This window comes from Misgurnus anguillicaudatus, chromosome 3 (genome assembly GCF_027580225.2).
Source record: "Misgurnus anguillicaudatus chromosome 3, ASM2758022v2, whole genome shotgun sequence".
Classification (NCBI taxonomy): Eukaryota; Metazoa; Chordata; class Actinopteri; order Cypriniformes; family Cobitidae; genus Misgurnus; species Misgurnus anguillicaudatus.
The window spans coordinates 21,149,631-21,171,472 of record NC_073339.2 but is presented as its reverse complement, the minus strand read 5'-3'; the positions used below and the strand labels follow the sequence as shown (position 1 = coordinate 21,171,472).

The 21,842-nt window shown below is 37.6% G+C and overlaps 1 protein-coding gene and 1 long non-coding RNA gene across 2 annotated transcripts in view; one reads left to right on the top strand and one right to left on the bottom strand.

The window, feature by feature from the left end:
* Positions 1–6,974: 6,974 nt before the first annotated feature.
* tmem184c (transmembrane protein 184C) lies at positions 6,975–18,872 on the top strand. The gene is made up of 10 exons (XM_073862973.1): positions 6,975–7,532; positions 7,629–7,759; positions 7,869–7,905; positions 8,214–8,419; positions 11,748–11,822; positions 11,999–12,092; positions 13,934–14,046; positions 17,061–17,160; positions 17,312–17,487; positions 17,635–18,872. The coding sequence occupies exons 1-10, from the start codon at positions 7,416–7,418 to the stop codon at positions 17,927–17,929; spliced, it is 1,344 nt and encodes a 447-aa protein (XP_073719074.1). The 5' UTR covers positions 6,975–7,415; the 3' UTR covers positions 17,930–18,872.
* A 2,073-nt stretch (positions 18,873–20,945) lies between these two features.
* The window catches only part of LOC129444435 (uncharacterized), a 28,346-nt gene continuing 27,449 nt past the window's right edge, over positions 20,946–21,842 (bottom strand). The window contains exon 3 of the long non-coding RNA XR_012367621.1: positions 20,946–21,166. This is a non-coding gene — a long non-coding RNA (uncharacterized lncRNA). The remainder of the gene's footprint in view (positions 21,167–21,842) is intronic.

The window sequence follows — 21,842 nt, the reverse complement described above, 5'->3', positions numbered from 1 at the left end:
ATAGCGATGCATGATAAATCACATGCGATATCATGCGCATCTCGTCAGTGAAGCCGGTTCCTTGATTATTAGTAAATTGCCATCACCTGCTTTCAGATGGAGACGTATTTACTACACAAAGCTGAGGTTAACTGACAAGCTGGGCCATATCGCATGTATCGCAGGAGATGCGTCCTCGATAATTAATGCGAAATTGCCCCAATTGTCAGTGAACCAAGGCTTTGTGTAGTAAATGCCGCTCCATCAAAGCAGGTGATGCGATCATGGAACCAGTTTCACTGACGAGATGTGTTTATGTGTATAAAACTGAGGCATTTACCTGGCTTTTAACAGCTTTTTTATTTTTATTTGGATTAGGTTCTGCTCTTCCTTTGTACAAAACAAAAGCAAAGGAAGTTAATCAAACACTTATGCTGAGCTTTTAATACAGAAGAGTATTTAACATTTTACATGTGCAATGTTAATCAAATCCATCATGCCAAATGACTTTTCTCTTTCAGATGTTTTAATTTCTGAAAGAAATTCTCAAAGGCTGCATAAATAAGCTAAAGTAATAACTTTGACTGTATCATTAAACATACTTTATACTATGGTATAACATGTGTAAGTTCAAAGTACCTTTTAGCCTATTAGCTAATTTTAGCCATACTCAGTGTGGACAATTCTGGCAATGTTTATTTTGGTTCATTTGTGTCAGACGAGTAAAACTTAAGCACGTTAATCAAATAATACAAAATGTACTTACCCAACAGTAGATTTTATATAATATATAGACAAAACTCCTTAGTAAATTCCCCCTCTCCTCGTGGTTGCATGCCGAGGATTTTTTATGCCATGATGGACTATAAATGCACCTGTAAAAGACATGCATCCAATTCACATCAGGGTATATGTACACGTAGCTAAAAGTCAAAGTAACAATTATACATGTAACCCCATAGAACTATAGACATGTACAAATGTATCTGAATGCATTTTTATGACATGTGTTTTTTTTTTTTACATATTTTCACCGATTTATGCCATCATACCGCGGCTATTTTTGGCCAGGGACACGACGTTGCCGTCGGACCAATGTTTGCTGGGTAACTAGAAAAATGTATAAATTTCTATTTTTCTTTTTTCATTTTATAAATGAAAACGATAAATGAAAATTCGATTTGTTTTTGATTTTTAATTTTAAAACGAATATGGAATGGACGGAAGATACCCTGATTCACAATGCGTGTCAGACGAACATTTGGAAACCCAAACAAAACAGCACACGCAGTAAAAGACAGAATATAATGCATGCACATTGCACCGTGAAAGCTTTAGCCAGAAACCTTTATGCTGATGTTACTCAAACAGAAAGCTGCATCCTCCGCAGGTCGCATATGCAGGATGCATACAGTACGTCATCAAGCCTGCCTTATTTCAGTTAATTGAGCATTACATTCGCAAGTCATAAGCATATTACAACAATTAACTAAATATAAATACAGCTACGATTAACTAAATATAATAGTGTAAAACTTTATAATTGTTAATATTCTGTAACAAGACAGTCTTTATGACGTATGCAGTTTACAAATGCGACCTCCTATGCAGCCTTTTGTTTAAGAAACCTCCAAGAGAAAGGTTCATTTATCAAATGTTATTTTAAAGTATTAAAAACATCGTTGTTTTAGAATTTTTCGAACGAAATGGTTGGTAATTACTTCACGATAGCTGATAGCGGGATGGGGCAAACTGTTCTAGGATTTCATTCTTATGGGGGCTTAGCCCTCAGTGATTATGTGAAGAGAGCATTGTGATGCCTTTTTGCAAATTGGGACCAGTATTATTATATTAATAAATTCATGTAGGCTACATATACATTACTCTTCTATATAGTTCCAAGCCCTTATTATTATTAACCTAATAAAAATAAATAAAAATTCTCTTGAACAGATATAAAAGGTATAAGTGTTATTTATTACTATTATTTATTATTGTGTATCTTGAATTCAAGTTCATGTATACTATATGTATATTCAAAGTTTAATGAATACTAACAATTTATATGAGAATTTATATTTATACGAGTCAGACTGTACTTTTCGGTATACATTATAAATCAGTTTTACTTTCCAGATGTATCATGCATGCTTCTAGCATGCATAACCAGATTCATAAACTTACTAACAACAACCTGCAGTGATTCTAAATATGACTGTAATAAATCATACATGACCCCTTTAGTTTCTGATCGGAAAATAAAAGCTGTTATGTTTTAAAACAACATAAGGGTAAGTAAATAATGGAATGATGTTTATTTTAGGGGCTAATAATAATAACATTTATCATGACTATGAAACTGCAACAATCACTTTATCATCTCTTAACGTTACCTGTCTCTGACCTCTTCAGTCTCTCTAACTCTTTCTCCACCTGTTTGCTCTCCTTTCCAGCATTTAAAAAAACGTTATATATCCATCTATAAAAGCAAACAAGTCACTGAATGTTGTTTATAGTCTATCTTATTTGTGTGTTTAATTTCGTGGGTTAAACTCATATGATATATTTCTCAATTGCACATTCGATAACTTAGCATCATATTATTCACAGCTGGTATTACTGTTAACTAGAAAAAGGTACAAATATAGACCTTGTAGTATTGCAAAATGTGTCATGACAACGGCAAACTTTAAACGGCACGGCTTCAGTATGCAAAGCAGTTTTGAATTATAAACGGGGGATAACTATTATTATCTCATTTAAGACGGCAAATATATTTCTTATATATTTTGTAGACATGACCGCACTCATAAAGCTTAGCAAACAAATTAAAACTTTGGCTAAATTACCTTCTGAGCTTCCACGCTGGATATTTTATGAAACAATTGCTCCCTCTGTGTGACCTGAAGCTCAGGCGCTCGAGCTCTCCTCCACTGACGGTTACGACGCATGCGCAGAACAGCAAAGCTAATCGAATGCCTCATAAACTCGTAATTTTTTTCTAAATGTCTTGCATTTTGCGTTTTTTTTATAATTATATTCGAATAAATTGTTTTTACAAATAAATAAAACTTCAGAAAAATATATTTGATAGTTTGGTAGACAAATTAAGACTAATTTTAGGGGGGCTAAGATGACGGCAGGGTGGCTGGAGCCCCACTTAAAAGGGTCTAGAACCGCCCCTGGGGCAAACTAAAACTTAAAGCAGAAACTTGCAGTCCCATAACACTATATTCACCATAATCACACCATTGCCAACGAAATATAGTGTTAAAAAATCAATATACGTACCATCCATTATGTGCGCCAGTGCCGTTTTTTCCCACGATGTTCGCAACTTTTTTTCTTCCCAGGATGGCAATACAGCTTGGACCATTGCACTTGGATAGTGGACAGTTGCTAATGTATTTTTTTTTAGTTATGTGGTAAATCTTCCATTTTAAGACAAGCCTAATACTTTGTTAGTGAATTAATCATTTTTGTGTAGGCTACGTGCAAGTGTTCCATTGTAAGATTTAACAAATCAGGATTTAATAACGAAATATGGCAATGGGCACCCCCACAAAAGTTTAATTTGCTCTATTCCAACGGTTTCTGGCTATAATCCGTGGTACGGATGAGGGCCAGATCAGCATAACGTCTCTCAAACGGACGGACCTCACGCACTTCGCGCGTTCGGCTCTGTTCAGTAAACCAGAGTGGAACACACAAGTTTGGAGGTGGTTTGGGTCAATATTACAGATGTGGGCCACATCAGTGAACTGTCTTTCTGGAATCTTTGGTTCTGATGTGGTAAGTGGATCTGGCCCAAATCTGCTGACTGTAGAAAAACAGCACTAAAAAGTCTAACTGGCACAAATCTGAGCCAATAGCTTAGTAGAAATGAAGTGGCCATCATTTCTAAATTGATGGCCACTTCTAAATTCTAAATTTCTAATTTTCTAAATTTGTGCCATTTCAAAATACTTTTATTCTACAGCAGCCGGCTAGTTGACTTCTCGGTTCAATTTATAGCCTACCACCTGCTCCTTCTGCCCATATCCGTATCACAGGTTTGGGCCAAATTAGTGTTTTGTATTTTAAACGCATCTCCTGACTTCCGGTTGAGTTGCGGAAAACGGACCTGGGACAAATCTGTAAATCGATGAAAAAACAGCTTTGCTAGCAGAGCTGAAATCTTATCAGGTGCAGATCTGGCCCACAGTCAGATACCGTATGTCCGCTACAGACGGATCTAAAGGCTTTCATGCGGATCCGCCCCAAAGGAAATTGCTATCTGGGTGACCTTCTAATTGATAAAGAGCCTCATATGAGATTAATTCATTTGCATTCGAAAATCAATTCTTTATGTCTGGCAAAGATGGCGACCGGACACCATAACAGCCAAAGTCAGTTGTTCAAAACCCTTCTTTTTAGTAAATTCTGTGTACACAAACAATGTTCTCAATGCTCGCATTCATGTGTAGAGATCCAGGTGATACTTCGAGCAAAGTTTCATGTTGTGTCGTCCCTTTTTAAAAATAGTGTTAGTTCAATAGCAGCTGACAGTGGCTGGAAGAACGCATCAGAGATCGAGTAGGCATCACACCCTAACCAAGATATTTTTAATGTTTCTTTTTAAAGTAGCGTTTCTTTTCATGACAGTCGAGGTGTGAAATGCTGTCTTTCGTAGCAATTTCCAATATCCGTAAGAATCATAGACAGTAATAGTTAAGAAATCCGTAAATTGTAGCAACGCTATAGCCAATGCTTGTCAGTAGCCTACTGGTACTCGATAGGTACTCAAGATGGCGACAGGTAACTGGAATGACGTAAAAGGTCACATGACTGATATTCATCAATAGGATGTACTGTTTAAAAATTCAAGAAAAAGGTGCTTTATTTAATTCAGAACTTACTGTCACATGATTTTAGATGCAGAGAATCCACACTAAATGCCTAAGAAATAACTTAATGTTACAGGTCACGTGAGATGGGATATGTTGCAATGGACGTCATTCAGCGTTTAAAGTTGAACTGTATCCAATTTTCTCAAACACATGGGCTGTTTGTCTTCCCTGCCCCGACATGGCAGCGTCCCGCATGTCATTTTGCAGAGCTATCCCTCCAAGCAAGGCGCTTGCATGAGTGTGGCAACAGTGATTTCTAATTTATAAAAGCCAAAAGGATGGATTCAATATTTATGAACAATCTGTCCCACCACAACAAGCCATTTCTGTAACTGGGGGGCAGTATGATGACAGCGCAGCTTCATTTAGGACAGACAAAGTTGCTTCACGTTTTTTGTCATTCCCAGACACGGGATTTGACACCCATTTTTGGACATAATTATTTTCTTCTGTGACTGTCAGGCCATGCTTTATTATAGTTTGTCTCTTCCGAGATGAAGTAAGAAGAACAGCAGAGGAGAAAACATGAACATTTTGTTTTACAGGTCGATCTCCTGCCTCTGCTTTCATCATGGAAAAGCTCAGCTGTAGTTGATTTTTGACGTAAGAAACCTTTAAACTCGTCTTCCACATTTGGTGGGTAATTGAAACAGGCCAGTAAATCTTGGCTGCTACATCTATGGTGTGGACAGATGGATCTCACAAGTCGATGCAGTATAATGCATAATAAAAATTCTATGTGTGAGCCTACAATAAAATCAACTTATTTAGTGTGCAACTAAACAACATTGTTACATTTAAAATTCACAGGGAAAGCAAAATTTTAGCTTTTTAAACAAAAGCCCAACAAAGATAAACCGAGGTTTTTAAGTCTTTGTCTACAGACATATTCGTTGTTTGTTTAAAATGTAAATACTTACAAATTTAGTTATATTTTTAATATTTAAAAGAGAGAGCTGTAAACCTTTACACAAAATTTGCTTATGGAGACATCAAATGGCCACCTCAAGATCTACAAAAAGTGTTTGATTTTGCAAGTTTGAATGTGCACTACAAATACAAGTTTCCGGAAAATATTATTGCTTTGTTAAAAAATAAAATATAGATTTTTTTCAACGTATTGCATTGATTATTAAAATTTGCCATCTTGCTGCCTTGTTAAAACTGAAATAATAATAATAATAAAATAAATCGCACTTTTGTGCTAAAACTGCATACGGTTAAAAACTCACTTTGATCACTTTCCAGGATTGTTAATTTGAAACAGTTATTGACTGTTCAGTTGTTGTGTCGTAATATTTTTTCCAGTTGAACAGAAAAAGAGAAAGAAACATACAAGGGAGAATTACAGAAAGAGTCTTTACAGACAGCAGTCATTCAAACAGAATTTCTGGAAACTGTCACAATATTTTTGCCTTACACTACCATCTAGTGGCAATATATAATCTTTTTAAACCCTTGTGAAGTGTTATATCTATACGGGGAGGCTGGGACGTCCCTTTTTCCTATGCTATTAACCTATTATTTTTTTTGGAAATAGCCTAGTTCTGCAGATGGGTTTCTGGAGTTTACCCTTAACTCCTAAAAATAAATAAATAAATTCCTCCAGTCCTGTAAACATGGCTGCACTTTTTGTAAGTCGCTAAAAGCGTCTGCTAAATAAATAAATGTAAAATGAATTTTAAACACGTCTTTTTCTTCTTTTGGGGGGTCTTGGCGACTGGCCTGAAGTAAACTGAACTGTAGGCAGCGTTAACAAAACAAAAATGAAATCTGTTTATAATAATAAACAAATATCATGGTTGACTGTCTGCACTGGTGAAAAGCATCTAACAAATTTGATCAGTATGCTACGTCTACCAACAAAACCTTTTAATTTTGGTGACACAATAACTATGTGTAATTTAACCATGAGTTAATGTTTTGTGTGGGTTAGTATAGAACAGTTATAACTGTTTAAAAAAATTGTCAAAATCACTGAGAAAAACTATAATACATGAGGGTTTTTAGCAATGAGCTGTAAATTCACAGTTTGATTCGCTCCGGTCCTACAGGTGGCGCACTGGCGCTGAATCTCCATAATTCTTCTCGATTGTTTAATAAAAACAGACGACGAAATTAAACAGTGACGCCACGATCAACAGGAAGTTTCAACCAGCTTTGTTTACCAACTTCTCGCTCGTTGGAATACTTTTCAGCTGTGTCAAGTTGTTTGCGTTTGACGTCGTGGCGTATAGAAATAGAGTTACATTATTTTCGTATGCTCGATTCGTCGGTGAGATGTCGTTGAATGCAGTAAGTTAGATGCGTATGGAGAGCGTAACGTTAAAGCATGAGGAGGTCACTGTATGTGTACAGTGAATCAGCTGATTATTTCACGTGCTAACCACACTCATGATTTATCTAGATCGGTGTCGTAATCATGCGCATCATATGCATCTAAATACAACCATAGCAGTAAAACTGCTAAGAACTTGGCTTTTACCCAGCGAGTAAACTCGACTTGCTTCTTTATTAAAGCTCATGTAAGTGTAAGCAGAAGTGAAGATGCCGTGCACGTGTGGAAACTGGAGGAGGTGGATTCGGCCTCTGGTGGTGGTACTGTACATCCTGCTGCTCCTGGTTGTCCTTCCACTCTGTATCTGGGAAGTGCAAAAATCACAGGTTAGATGTCTTTACGTGTGTGCCCACATTAAACATATCGCAGCTGATTGACTAACATGTCAACAAATCATGAGTTTTCTCTCTTGAATAACACAGGCTGGTGCTCACAATAAGGCGTGGTTCATTGCTGGTGTATTTGTGTTTATGACTATACCCATCTCACTGTGGGGTATACTACAGCATCTAGTACATTATACCCAACCTGAGCTGCAAAAACCTATTATCAGGTAGATTTGTAAATAATAATATCTCACAATGATTTTACTGCATACCATTCGATATAAGATGGTCTGCCTTTTCCCATTCCCAATTTACCTACACTGTTTTCTTCATTAGAATATTATGGATGGTTCCTATATACAGTCTGGATAGTGTGAGTATAAAGTATTGTATGCTTAGTTTGGTATTTGGATTACAGATTTGATGTTTACTTAAAAACTTGCCTCGTGAATGTTTGACATGTGAGGTAATGACAGACGTGATGGTAAGTCTCATGACTCATTTATCTTGGTACAGTGGCTTCCTTGACTTATGTGCCACTAATCTGATTTTCAGTAACATGGTGTTATTTGTAATGTCTGTGCTCTTCAGTACTGTATATGTGGAAGACTGTGATTACAAATCATATTGATCTATTTTGTCCATTTAGCTGTATCACATTATGTTCTTCTGTTTTTACAGTGGATTGCGCTTAAGTATCCCGGTATTGCCATCTACGTAGACACATGCAGAGAGTGCTATGAGGCCTACGTCATCTACAACTTTATGATCTTCCTACTCAACTACCTGGGAAACCAGTATCCCAGTCTGGTGCGGATGCTGGAGGTGCAGGAGCAGCAAAAACATCTCCCCCCTTTGTGTTGCTGCCCACCATGGCCCATGGGAGAGTGAGTTTTAAAAAACACATTATTTTGTATAATTGATTATCAATATTATTGCCTAAACAAGGACTGTGTGTGCGCACGTACGTGCACGTGTGTGTATGAGATAAGGCTTGACTATAGTAGATTAAGTGGCTGTTTCCCGGACAGGTGTTATCCTAATCTTAGACTAAAGTGCATGTTTGAGCTGCCTAAAAGAGCTCCTATGGTCCGATTCACGATTGTTTATTTCCTTTGGTGTGTATTAGTACATGTTAACAATATGAAAAAGGTACAAACCCCAAAGTAAACAATGACGCGAGTTATCGTCTCCAATGTAAATCTCTTTTCTTGGACTACAACAAACACACAGAGTGTATGCCACAGTTTACTTCCTGGGATTTGTGATGTAGACAAGACCGAACATGAGCATAATTCCTCCCGCTTTGGACTCAGCCTGTAAGTTAACTCCTGTTAGCATTGCATTGTGACCGAATCTTTCAAACATGGTAAGGATCATGGCCAATCAGGGACACAGCGCTTTTAAAATCGATGAGTTTTGTACAAAAATCAGTGCGTTTCAGGAAGACAGTATATCTTGAGCTACAAAAATGTACGATATGTGGAAAACTACATTATATAACTAACGATATATTTTTAAACCATAAACCACACGAACACATTGTATTATACCAAATACACAAATAATAGCAATAAAATAGGTGCACTTTATTTAAAAACATCTTGCACTGACATATCTTAACATAATATCAGTACCATTGTTTTGCATCAAAATGCATACCAGTATTGTTTTTTTGTGAGGTATGTTGTGAAAACGACTTGGATGTCGGGAAAACCGCTCCTAATAGATTGAACCCTGGTGTTTTTGCATAGGCCAGATGTGGTATTTTATGTTTTCTTTTATTATTTATTTTCCTTTTAATTTGCTGCTATTGTCAAGGCGTTTGATCTTTTTGTCATGTGCTAAGAGAGTCCTTTACGTGTACACCATCTTGTCCTTTGGAGCCCTCTCCAAAGTAGTGCATGTGAAATGAAAAGTCCTTATTTAGGCACAGCAGGAGTAGATTTCTTTTAAATTGCTTGCCGAGTGAGAAACTGTCTGCCTTTAGCTACTGCTGCTGACAGCAGTAAGTTTTCAATTTACATACGTAGTAATGCGTGACTCATTTGTTGATTTAAACCAGCAATGCTTTCAACTAAACAAATTTGTTTTTTAAAGGACTTGCTTTCTTTCTTGCGAGAACAGTGAATACTGTTATTTGCTTGTAACCTAAAGGTGTCATATTAATGTTTTTTTAATGTTAGAACTTAGAATACGTCTCTTATTCCAGTTTAATGTGATAAGACAACTATGCAAGTAAGCAGTTTGTAGGTGGCTGTGTAGGTCTTTTAAAAAATATGACCAGCCTAACACAGTAACACTGGAACAACCAATTACATGAGTCTGGGGCCAGACTATCTGTTTGTATGAACAATGGTAGACTGGGGGATGTTTTTAAACCTTTTTTGTAAAGTCATTATTCTTGTATAGCTCCTGAATAACTCAGTTGTAGGGCATTGAGGTGCAAAAGGTCATTTGTTTTGAACCCAGGGAACATGCATACTGGTAAAAATATACCCTGTAATGCATTGTGAGGCAATTTGGATAAAAGTGAACTGTTGCAGGCACGGCAGGCAGATGTTACACACTTACGGTGTCAGGAAATGCTACCAGTGTCCATACATACCAAGCCATGCTTTTAATCCTTCTTTGTGGTGTAGGTAGGGTTGCAAAATTCTGGGAATTTTCAAGCCTGGAAACTTTCTATGGGAATTAACGTGAATTAATGGAAACAAACTGGAATTGCAGAGTTGCCTATGACAAAGAACTTAAACCTTGCATCATAATTTTGTTTAAAACAACAATGTAATTTCAGGCCCTGTTTACACGAGAACGCTCGAGGTTGAAAACATAAAAATATTTTAGCGGATGTGCCTTTCGTTTACACGGCAACAGCATTTTTGGGGCTTAAAAACGCAAAAAAGTGAAACCACCCTCCAGAGTTGAAATCTTAAAAACGCTCTACCGTCCCGTTCCTTTCTAAAGGGTAAAAACGCAAGTCTGCTCACGGTGGTTCTCGTCACGTACGGGTTTACATCACAGGCATGCGCCAGTTCAGGAAAATAACAACAAACATGTCAGATTATTTCCATACGTTGGGCCTTCAAGTTGCCATAGCAGCTCTGAAAAATATACAAATCTTTCCAGCAGTTGTACGAAATATTCACAGCTAGTATTACTGATCAGAGAAGGCGCATTATTACCTTCATCAAATTGTTGATGCACCAATTCGTCGGAGGCAAACCAGGTGGCTTTGGACGAGACCTGGGAGAACAAGAAAGAAAGTTGTATGCAGGCGCGTGGACTTTGTCTTGTTGTGTGTCAGTGCTTCACGTTGCTACCTAGCCACCTGGAGTGCATACTACATCAAATATCACAAAGTTTTGTGCACCATATCACGCAGATCCCCCCCCCAAACGCTCTTATAAACGTGAAATAAAAAGTGATAATGCAACGCCACTTTTAAGTTTTCTCTTCAGATCGTTTTCGTGTAAACGTAGCCTCAGTTGAATTTCTACCCTGCACATTCTTCATGCACACTGTTTAAAGGGCAACTGAGGCCACACTCCCTGCATGTACTTGCATTCTTCCACAACATGCACAGATCATTTCTTTAGTCCTGCACACAAAATAATGTCAAAATGTCCATCTTTGCATGTATTCACGTAAATTACGTAAACATTTTTAGACTTCCTTGTGCTGTGTGTAAGCTAATGTGCAACAATATGATACAATTTTAGATACAAATACACTGACTGAGAAAACTTTAGGGGGAAATCATTTAAAAAGTGGTGTCTAAAATTGACCAAAATTATGTATAATTTATGATAAATATATATTTCCAAAATTCCCCAGATTAAGTTCCCATGGAAAGTTTCCGGAAATTTACCGGAAACGTTTCGCCTCTTTAGGCCACTGTTGTTATGTGTAAAATATATTAGATGCCATTTAGACATCAATGTTTGTTTTTGTAAACAGGAAAGTTTTTATGCGCCTTTGCTGTTCATTTACACATCAACAGCGCTTTGGGGTCCTGAAAACGCAAACTTTTCGCTGTCTTGTTTGTATTCATCACTCTGTAGAGAAGAATGCGTATGTTGTCTTTGCGGATTAATGTAAGCGTCATGTGTCGTGTACGTGAACTTTTTCAAAACGCAAAGGAATATTCTTTTCATTTACTACATCGTTGTAGTTTAAACATAGCCTTAAATTGATTCAATCTTTTTTTAACAGAGTACTGTTGCTGAGATGTAAACTGGGAGTTCTGCAGTACACGGTTGTGAGACCTGTCACCACAGTCATTGCATTGTAAGTGTTACTCATAATAAAGTTGATCAAGGCTTTACTATTACCATGCTTTTATGTGTAAAGTTACACTATACAGATTGAGTATGCAGCAGTTTAAGTTGATAAGTAACTAAGCTTCATTTTTATGAGAATTCCAAAAATGTATTTAGCCAGTTATGTTTGTTTCACTGAATCAGGATTTGTCAGCTTTGCGGGGTCTATGATGAAGGTAACTTCAGTTCTAAAAACGCCTGGACGTACCTGGTTATCTTCAATAATCTCTCTCAGCTTGTAAGTATCCAATAATATCTGACTGTTACACAAGGCCACCCAACAAACAATCACCAGTAACATAAAGTGGTAAACTGGGCTTTGTTAACAATAGTACATTTCTTTGGGTAGCTAACTGCTAAAAAGCATACTGTCTGGATAAAAGTTTTGGAATCTGAAGCACAATATAGTGTTTTACTTTTAAGCAGTGCATCTTGAATGTGATACTCATCCACACACACTCTTAAGAGGGTCATACACCGGACGCGCAGCTTAGCGCTGGGTCGAGTCGCGTCTAGGACAACTCTGAGGTATTGTAGAACCAGAAGTGCACATTAAAGGGATAGTTCGGCCAAAAACGATATTAAACCCATGATTTACTCACCCCCAAGCTGTCCGAGTTGCATATGTCCATCGTTTTTCAGACAAACACATTTTCGGATATTTTAGAAAATATTTTAGATCTTTCTGTTCATTAAATGTAATGTTACGGGGTCAAGCAATAGTCCACGACCTTCAAGTCCAAAAAAGTGCGTCCATCCTTCACAAATTAAATCCAAACGGCTCCAGGATGATAAACAAAGGTCTTCTGTGGGTAATCCGTGCGGTGTTGTTGTAGAAATATCCATATTTAAAATGTTATTAACGTTATAAACTACCTTCCGGTAGCGCCGCCATCTTAGACTCAGGAGAGAGTATTAGCGTAGTGTACGCACTTTTCTTAGTGACGTATGACAAATTCGGAGGGCGGGGGCACAGAGCAGCAACAGAGAAACTCTGTACGCTGCGTAAGCTCTCATCCTGAATGCGCATCACTCCAAAATGGGGGCGCTACCGGAAGGTAGTTTATAACGTTAATAACATTTTAAATATGGATATTTCTACAACAACACCGCACGGATTACCCACAGAAGACCTTTGTTTATCATCCTGGAGCCGTTTGGATTTAATTTGTGAAGGATGGACGCACTTTTTTGGACTTGAAGGTCGTGGACTATTGCTGGACCCCGTAACATTACATTTAATGAACAGAAAGATCTAAAATATTTTCTAAAATATCCGAAAATGTGTTTGTCTGAAAAACGATGGACATATGCAACTCGGACAGCTTGGGGGTGAGTAAATCATGGGTTTAATATCGTTTTTGGCCGAACTATCCCTTTAAATAGCACGAGCTTAGTCAGATAGCGTCTACTTCAAAATGCAAAATATATGTTAGCAGCCAATGTTAAACGTTAATGATGTGGGACAAATGTGATGTTATATTATTAAACTATGTAAAGTGGCGCTCTGTGGCGCTTCCTGAGTCGTAGCTGGCCGCTGCCGACAGGTGCCACCTGTTGGCGCCTGTGTGCGTACACTTATAGAAAACAATGTGTTAAATTTTTTAAGAACGGGGCTGCGCCGAGCTGCGCGTCCTGTGTGTGACCCCCTTGAGAACACATTAGTGGAAGAGCACTTATTTTGGTCGAAGTGCTGCAAACCAGGCGCTCTTCCGCTATATAATATATTTCACATTTTTTATCCGATTAAAAAAATCACGTTTTATTTTGTGCCACCATACTTACTCGTGTAACTACTCATGTAACAGTCTTTAAATAGGGAAAACATGGAAGTGTTTGTTGGCTTCTAAATTCATCCCTGTTTGGATTCTAAGGAATAAATGGGGCTAGGCTAAATGCTAACACATTCATGATGCGCTGTACAAAGATTAAGTGCACGCATTGAAAAAAAAAGATAGGTATGGATTAATTTGTCCAAGTTGAGGTAAGAACATATTAAAATATGAAAAACGGTGGTGTTTACCTTTAAGCTGCCTGCATGGCAATGGTGTAATTGTGCACTTGTTTTGCTCTCTTCAGTTTGCGATGTACTGTCTTGTACTCTTCTACAAGGCTCTCAGAGAAGAGCTGAGTCCCATCAAACCAGTGGGCAAATTCCTCTGTGTCAAGCTGGTGGTCTTCGTTTCATTCTGGTAAACTCATTGTTCTCTCACAGATAATTCAACCACTTCTGCTTGAAATGACAAATGTTATAATCTTGTTAATGCTGAATATGTCTAATGTAATTGAAACTTTTCAAGAATGCACTATGATTTGTAGCATCAGGTCTGCATGCGCAAATACAGTCAAAGCAGTTGTTGACCATATAAGGTCATTACAAAAAAAAGAAATAAACGCCTTAAATAAAAGACGTATAGTACTTGGAGGATCCTATAATCTATTTTCTGTTTAGTTTCTTGAAATTGCATAAGAGCAATTTCATGCAAATGTCCTTACCATAAAAAATTTTTTACCAAAGGATTTTAAACATACTGATATCTTAGATGTCAATATATATGGCTTAACCCTGAAGAACCCAAGAACCCAATTAACATTGGCCAAATAGTTAGGTAAGTGCAGCTTTCAGAAATGTTACATCCAAAATTGAGAAATGTCACATTCTTAACGTTGTTTCTTCCTCATAAATGTGCACAAGAAGTAAAATATATATATATATATATATATATATATATATATATATATATATATATATATATATATATATATATATATATATATATATATATATATATATATATATTTTTTTTTTTTTTTTTTTTAATACCTGTCCTTTCCGTTTGTTGGGTATTATTGATTTTGGTTTGTGCATTCACATAATTTTTTTCAACAAAACACGCCAATAAATATCCTTAAAACAGCCATTTTCCGGAATATAAGTCGCATCAGTCAAAAATGCGTTTTAAAGAGGAAAAAACATATATAAGTCGCGCTGCACTAAACGTGTTTATTTAGAAAATTATTTCACAAAATCCAAGCTGAAGAACAGACATTTAATATGGAAAGGCAAGTTATTCATCTAAACAATGGCACACAGAACAGCAGGTTTAATAGGTGTCCGTACATGTTAACGTAATATTACCATTCATTCACTGAACACAATAGCATTTCGAACATACCTGGGAGGCTGAAAAGGTTAAATTAACACAACAAACTAAATCAAGTTCAAAAAGGTCCCGAAGTCATTCGGCATCACTGAATCCATTGAATTACCTAAATTCAGGAGCAGCATATAGCAGAATTTTGCAGCTGTAGACGGTAATGGTTTCTCTTGGTCCAGGACCCACCAAACTATGAAAAAAGTGTGATTTATAGTCCAGGAAAATGCGGTATAGACTGATATTTTTCTGACGTATGAACTCAGAAAAGTTTTTTTCCCTCCAAGGACTTCGCCCACAGGGTTTTTCTCCTAGGGTTTTTTTTTCAACCCCTGGGTAGTCTGATGACATTGGCTTAACTTAGCACCCTCTTATATTAGGGATGCTCTGATCGATCGGCTGCCGATCGTAATCGGACGATAACGGCATTAAATGACGCGATCGGCACTCTCTAAATTTGTCGATCTCATGAGCCGATCTTTCTGTCGTTCCTGATGCGGCTGCAATTAGAGACCATTTTACACAGTGCGAGCATTTTTTAACCCGTTGCTCATGTGTGACGTGCAGATTTGGATTTCTCTCTCTGGCTTTACAGAGATATGCGTATTTTCTATGAGGACGCGCTCCAGTCCTCAGCGCGATGCGTCTTCACATCCCTATCAAACAGCGTATACAACACATATCTATCACGGACAATTGCATCCTCATGCCGAAAGTTTATTACTTGCATTCGTTTTAAAGTTTTGAAGGTTTAAACTTCCATTTTCCTCACAGCTCTTTTTTGCGGACCCCCGCCGCACGCATACACATCATCAGTGCACATGAAGAGAACAATCTCTCTCACGTCTTAAAGCTACAGTATCCTAATTCATGTCTCAATAAAATTACTCTCTGCTCATCAGTGAAGAACTGTTGTACTTCATACGAATTAGTGTATATTTAATTCATACAGTAAAGACTGTGAAGTGTTTTATTTTCATTACTTTTAACAGACATAAACCTTTTTAAAGGCATATTACATTTCTCTTTGCAAGAAGAAATATTTGTTGTGCTTATTTATTTGATTCTCTATTAAAACAGTAATATACCTAATTAAAAGTTAGTTTCATTTCTACAAATGGTGCAAACTCTGCTAGATTATAGATAAAAGATTTCCATTCCACTGCCATTCTGTGATCGGCACTGATCAGCAGATCATGATCTTGGTGATCGGTAATCGGTAATCGGACCCAAAAATGCTGACCGGAGCATCTCTATCTTATATACGTTACATTATTACTACGCTCGCTAGTTTGGTTAATCTTAACCGCTGTATTCTGCTGCTAATGATTTATGATTTTTCTGTGTTTTTCCTGCATCTGTTAATGTAAAGCTGCTTTGAAACAATTACCGTATTTTTCGGACTATAAGTCGCGGTTTTATTCATAACTTGGCTGGTGCTGCATCTTATAGTCAGGTGCGCCTTGTAAGTCCGTATGAATTAATTTTGACATTTATAAGCCAAGAGACATCATTACTGTCTACAGCCGCAAGAGTCCGCTATATGCTGCTTCTGTATTTACGTAATTCAATGGATTCAGTGATGCGGAATGACGAGTCTGCGAACTTCACGCTAGTTGGCTTGTTTGGTTAATTTAGACTATTCAACCTTCCAGGTAAGTGCTGTAAGCTATGGTTTATTGTTTAAATAACTGATAATATTACTTTTAACGTACAAACATCTATTCAGCCTGCTGTTCTGTCTGCTATTGTTTAGTTGAATAACTCGCCTTTCCAGATTAAATGTCTGTTCTTCAGCTTGGATTTTGTGAAATCATTTTCTAAATAAACGCGACATATAGTCCACTGCGACTTATATATGTTGTTTCGTCTTGATGACGCATTTTTGAATGATGCGGCTTATACTCTGGTGCAGCTTTTAGTCTGGAAAATACGGTAAACAATTGTGAAAAGCGCTATATAAATAATTGAATCTTTCATCATGGAAAGGGAACTTGCGTTTTTACAGATTTTATGAGTGTTATACACTTTTTTGTTTTAATTTGTTTTAGGCAAGCTGTGGTTATTGCCCTCTTGGTGAAGGTAGGCGTAATCTCAGACAAACACACCTGGGACTGGGATAGTGTGGAAGCCGTAGCCACTGGATTACAGGTACATAACCAACTTTGGCCTGACCATTAGTTTCTTGGCATTACATGTATTATAATTTGGCTTTGATGAAAATACAAAATCTGTTATGGTTTGTATGTTGTAGTCTGGGAATCTAGATTCAAGACTGATATTTTTTTTTATATTCTCCCAGGACTTCATTATCTGTGTGGAGATGTTTTTGGCAGCCATTGCCCACCACTATAGTTTTACCTACAAGCCCTACATACAGGAGGCAGAGGAAGGTTCCTGCTTTGATTCCTTCATGGCCATGTGGGATATCTCAGATATACGGGCTGACATCTCAGAACAAGTGCGCAATGTTGGGAGTCTTGGCATTATGGTGTTATTAGATGGTTAAATATTTTAGGATATTTTTGTTGCACAAGCTGTACAGGATGTTTGTTCTGTATTAACCTTCCGTTCGAAACCGAAACATTTTGCATCATATTTCTTTTGTTCCAATCCTTCAGGGAGAACTGTTATGGGTCAGCCAAGGAAAGCATATTTTGGGGAAGAAGCTTACCAGGATGAGAACACTGGACTGCTGTCAGCCGGTTCTCATGACCCTGTGGTTGAAGCCTCCTCCACTCCTCCATCACCTAAAGGCCGTTACCAAGGCATGGGACACACTGTAACCCCCCACTCCGTTTCCGCTCCTGCTAACCTCGGATCCGCACCATGGGAGGGAGATGTGGATGACATCACTCCTACCATGCTATCCAGCGATCATATAGACCAACATGGCTCAGACTATGCTCCAATCACTTAGCATACCACAGGCTACAGCAACCAAAGCTGTTATAGTTAATGCACATTTGTATTATGTGCATTAGCTAATGTACTGTTAACTAATATCAGTAAGATATCATGGTTAATATGTTCAGAAAGGCTTTGTTGAAGCTTTGATAGCAAGAACATATTTGAAGGACTCTGTAATAGGTTGGGTTCTCTGTTTATGTCTCCTTTTGGCATATTTAGCTGAAAACATGACCAAAATATAAACTGACCTTAGCGCCAAGCACACACTAATAACAATTTGAATTGTTCTCATAACTAGCTGACCGTTAAGACAGCTATACGAATGTCTACTCAAAGTAGGAAATGACACTACTTTAAAAATGGAGTTTGTTAGTAATGTTTTTATTTTAACCTCAGTGTTCACATATCTGTTAATGCAAACGCTTTTAAACTGTTAAGGAGAATCACATTGATCATAATATGAAGTTGCCAGTATGCAGTTGAGATTTGTAACAATTTGCTGAATAATATATGCATGTTGTAGAGCATCTACAGTATGAAATATAGGTTGTAAAGCACCTGTATCTTTGCTTTCTTTACTTTTAGAGCTTAGCAACTGCTCCTGGGCGCTCACCTTTAGTACAGATTCATTTCCAAATGTGAAGATGCTACATTTGATTATTTTTCGTTTCTGTCCAAATATTGTTTTTAGGTAGAAGTTATTTTATTTCTGATTGTTTTACTGACTGAAAGAATTTTTTCTTAAACCTGATCCAGTAAAATCACTTTTTATTCAGTTTTAAGCTCATTTTGGGAAACGATGCAATGTCTAAATATTAGCCAAAGTTGTCTTATTTGCATTTTAAAAACTGTCTTATTTTCAGTTTTTGAACTTTGTGACCATCACCAGTCTGTTTGTATGGAATTAAAACAATGACATACGTTTTTGAAATAAAACGGCCTGTTAAATTGTACTACTTGCTTGCATTTTAACTCTTATGTGTTGTTGGGGCCATTTTTCGCCATTTTTGTTATTTTTTTAGTCTTAATTTGGCCACAACTTTCTCTGCGTTTCAGCAAATGGAAAGATTTTTGGTGACAAATCTTATATTTACACATTTACACAAAATGCTTTGAAATTTTTCAAAAACTTGACAATATACCGTAGGCAAATTTACTACCCTTACGTGTTGTTAGCGGCCAAAAATGGCCACTAAATTAAACTGCTGTAAAAATGTATCGGATGAATTTTTTTCCAATTTCCAAATTTGTTAATCAACCTCAGTCTTGATCACAACTACCAAATGTTTACAAAAAATCCATGATTTTAACTCTTTCATTGCCAAGTTTATAAGTGGTGTCACTGATTTGGGGAAAAAACACAAAATTACCAATTTTCAATATACAAAGTGATTGTGGACTGGATTTTCTTTTACCTTTTTCAGTCTTGGGCATGTCAAAGATTGGTAAAAACATTGGCTTTGATGCATTTTTAGTTTTTGTGCAGCATCAGGTTTAATTTTTTTCTCCCTCATTTATTGTTTGTGGCCATTTTTGACTTCCATTATAACAAAATTTTTTGATTGCAGAGCCATGACACCTTATTACCTTGATTACCTTCATCACAACATGTATGTAGCCCGTCATGTGTGTGGTTCCTTTTTTCAAAATATGTGTTCTGCACATCGAGAGACCCTGTGTGCATCACGTGTCTCGTCAAAATAAATGCCTGCTGCAGATGCGTCTGAAGGGTTTATGATAAAAGAGACGCTCGCGTTTGCCAGATACTCGCATAATCTCATGCGTAATCAGAGTTTACTGTTAAGAGAGTATTTTGTCTTGTGTGTATTTTGTGAACGTGAGCGTCTCTTTTATCATAAACTGTTTTGACGCGTGTCCAGCAGGCACTTATTTTGACAAAACACGTGCAACAAACACATATTTTGAAAACGCAAGCAACACACACGACACTCCGAACACTTATTTTGAATTTGCGCCCCTCGGATGAGCAGTCACGAGCCGCCACTGCTGACATCTACAACAGCATCCAGATGTTTCTGAACAACTGCAGCCAGACGTACTCGCACTGCACCAGCTGTCCTATCACTGTACCTCTCAGCGCCCATATTCTCTTATCTCCAAATCTAGTCTATAGAGAGTTTTGTCACTATGTTGTCTCAGAAGATGATGTGTTTGTCCTGTTGCGGCTACTGTAGCTTCTCTATGCATTTCGAAAGGGAGTGTGTAAGAGCCATGGTTTATGACATTGCAATTTCAGAAGTATTAATTAGACAATTACAAAATAGAAACCCACCATTGTGAAACGTCCTACTCATTAGGTACAGACATGCATATATTTGGTACCAATATGTACCTTTGAGATAATAATATGAACCCTTTAGGTGCAAAGCTGTACTTTTTGAAAAGGTAACACCCACGTAACACGTTTGTGGTGGTAGATTAGCAAACGTCCTGTCAGAACTGCAGGCATCGTTCTAAAACCCATGGGTCTGAATATGACAAACGAATTCCAACTAAATGGCCCATTCCAAACAGTAAATGTTCATGATTTCATTTGAAAGAACTAACAAAATTCTACCTTCTGTTCAAATTTCATGCAAATATCTGATAAAATCAGAAAGTTACAAGCAAAAACATGTGAATAAGCAGCATTTTCAGTCACACACCATTAAAATGTACAACTTTTTCCTCTGATTTCTAATCTTAAAAATATCATAACTTTCTAAATCCTCAACAGATTTTTCTACACTCCAGTCTTTGTTGTTTAATATATTGAGCTTGTAAATACATATGACGCTAAATGTTAAATGATTGTTGATGTAATGTTGTTCATATGCAGACGATAAGCTGTAAGGTGTTGCAAAACCCTGACAAAAGGTATTTCTAAAACCAGATGCAAATGGCTGAATCCACAGGGAACCGCATCCTAATTCCTGTTGGATTATCATCTGAAAACTTTCTCAAAGAATTCACATCTACCCCCCCAATGTCAGGGTAAGAAACACAAACACAGATCCAAATGCAGATATGACTTTTATTTTTGCACAATAAGGAGAGAGAGAGAGAGGAGAATGCTGAAAGAGATCCACTGCTTGGTGACAGGGTGAGAGTTCCACTGCTAGATAGCAGGATGTGTGTTCCGCTTCTTGGTGACAGGATAAAAGTTCAGCATACACCGGTGGACAGCGACAGTACTGAAAAGGCGGAGAGAATGTCCGAAGCAGCGAGAGCCCTTGGTGAAATAATCCTGAGGGTAGAGAAATCACAAAGAGCACACCAAGCAGCACAGAACGACACAGCAGAGTGCACAGATGACAAAACAAACTACAAAAACTAGAACTAGGTAAAGAAACAAAAACTGGACGGGGAGCAAAATAACATGACAAACTCGCAGGGAACAGGCTGCGTTCCAGGCAACCTGTAACCCGTAAATTAGACTTCAAAACCAGGACTCACGACTCTGAACTGGGAGTACATCGATCTAATACGAGTTCACGGGTGGGAAGTCATGGATTTGACTGCCATTCCAGTGCACTCTCACAGGTAAAAGGTTGTAAAAACACAGGTTACAGGCTGTCTGGAACACATACTCCCAGTTCAGAGTCACAAGTCGTGGTTTTGAAGTCGAAATTCACGTGCTCAAAAACCTGCATGGAACGCAGCATAAATAGAAAACCGTAGGAAAGCAAATTAGTATCAGGTGTGGAACGCAGGTGAAAGAAATGAAGCGGGAGGAGGAGCACCCGAGTGACAGACACGAACGTGAAAGCTGTCAAAACACAAAACACACAGACACATAACAAAACCCAAAGCTTCGTAACACCCAAGACAGCTACCCCATGCTGTGAGGACAGAAGAGTCACACCCTACCACACTTTCTCGTCCCCCTCTCCTCATGTTCTAAAAGCAAAATATGGAATGCT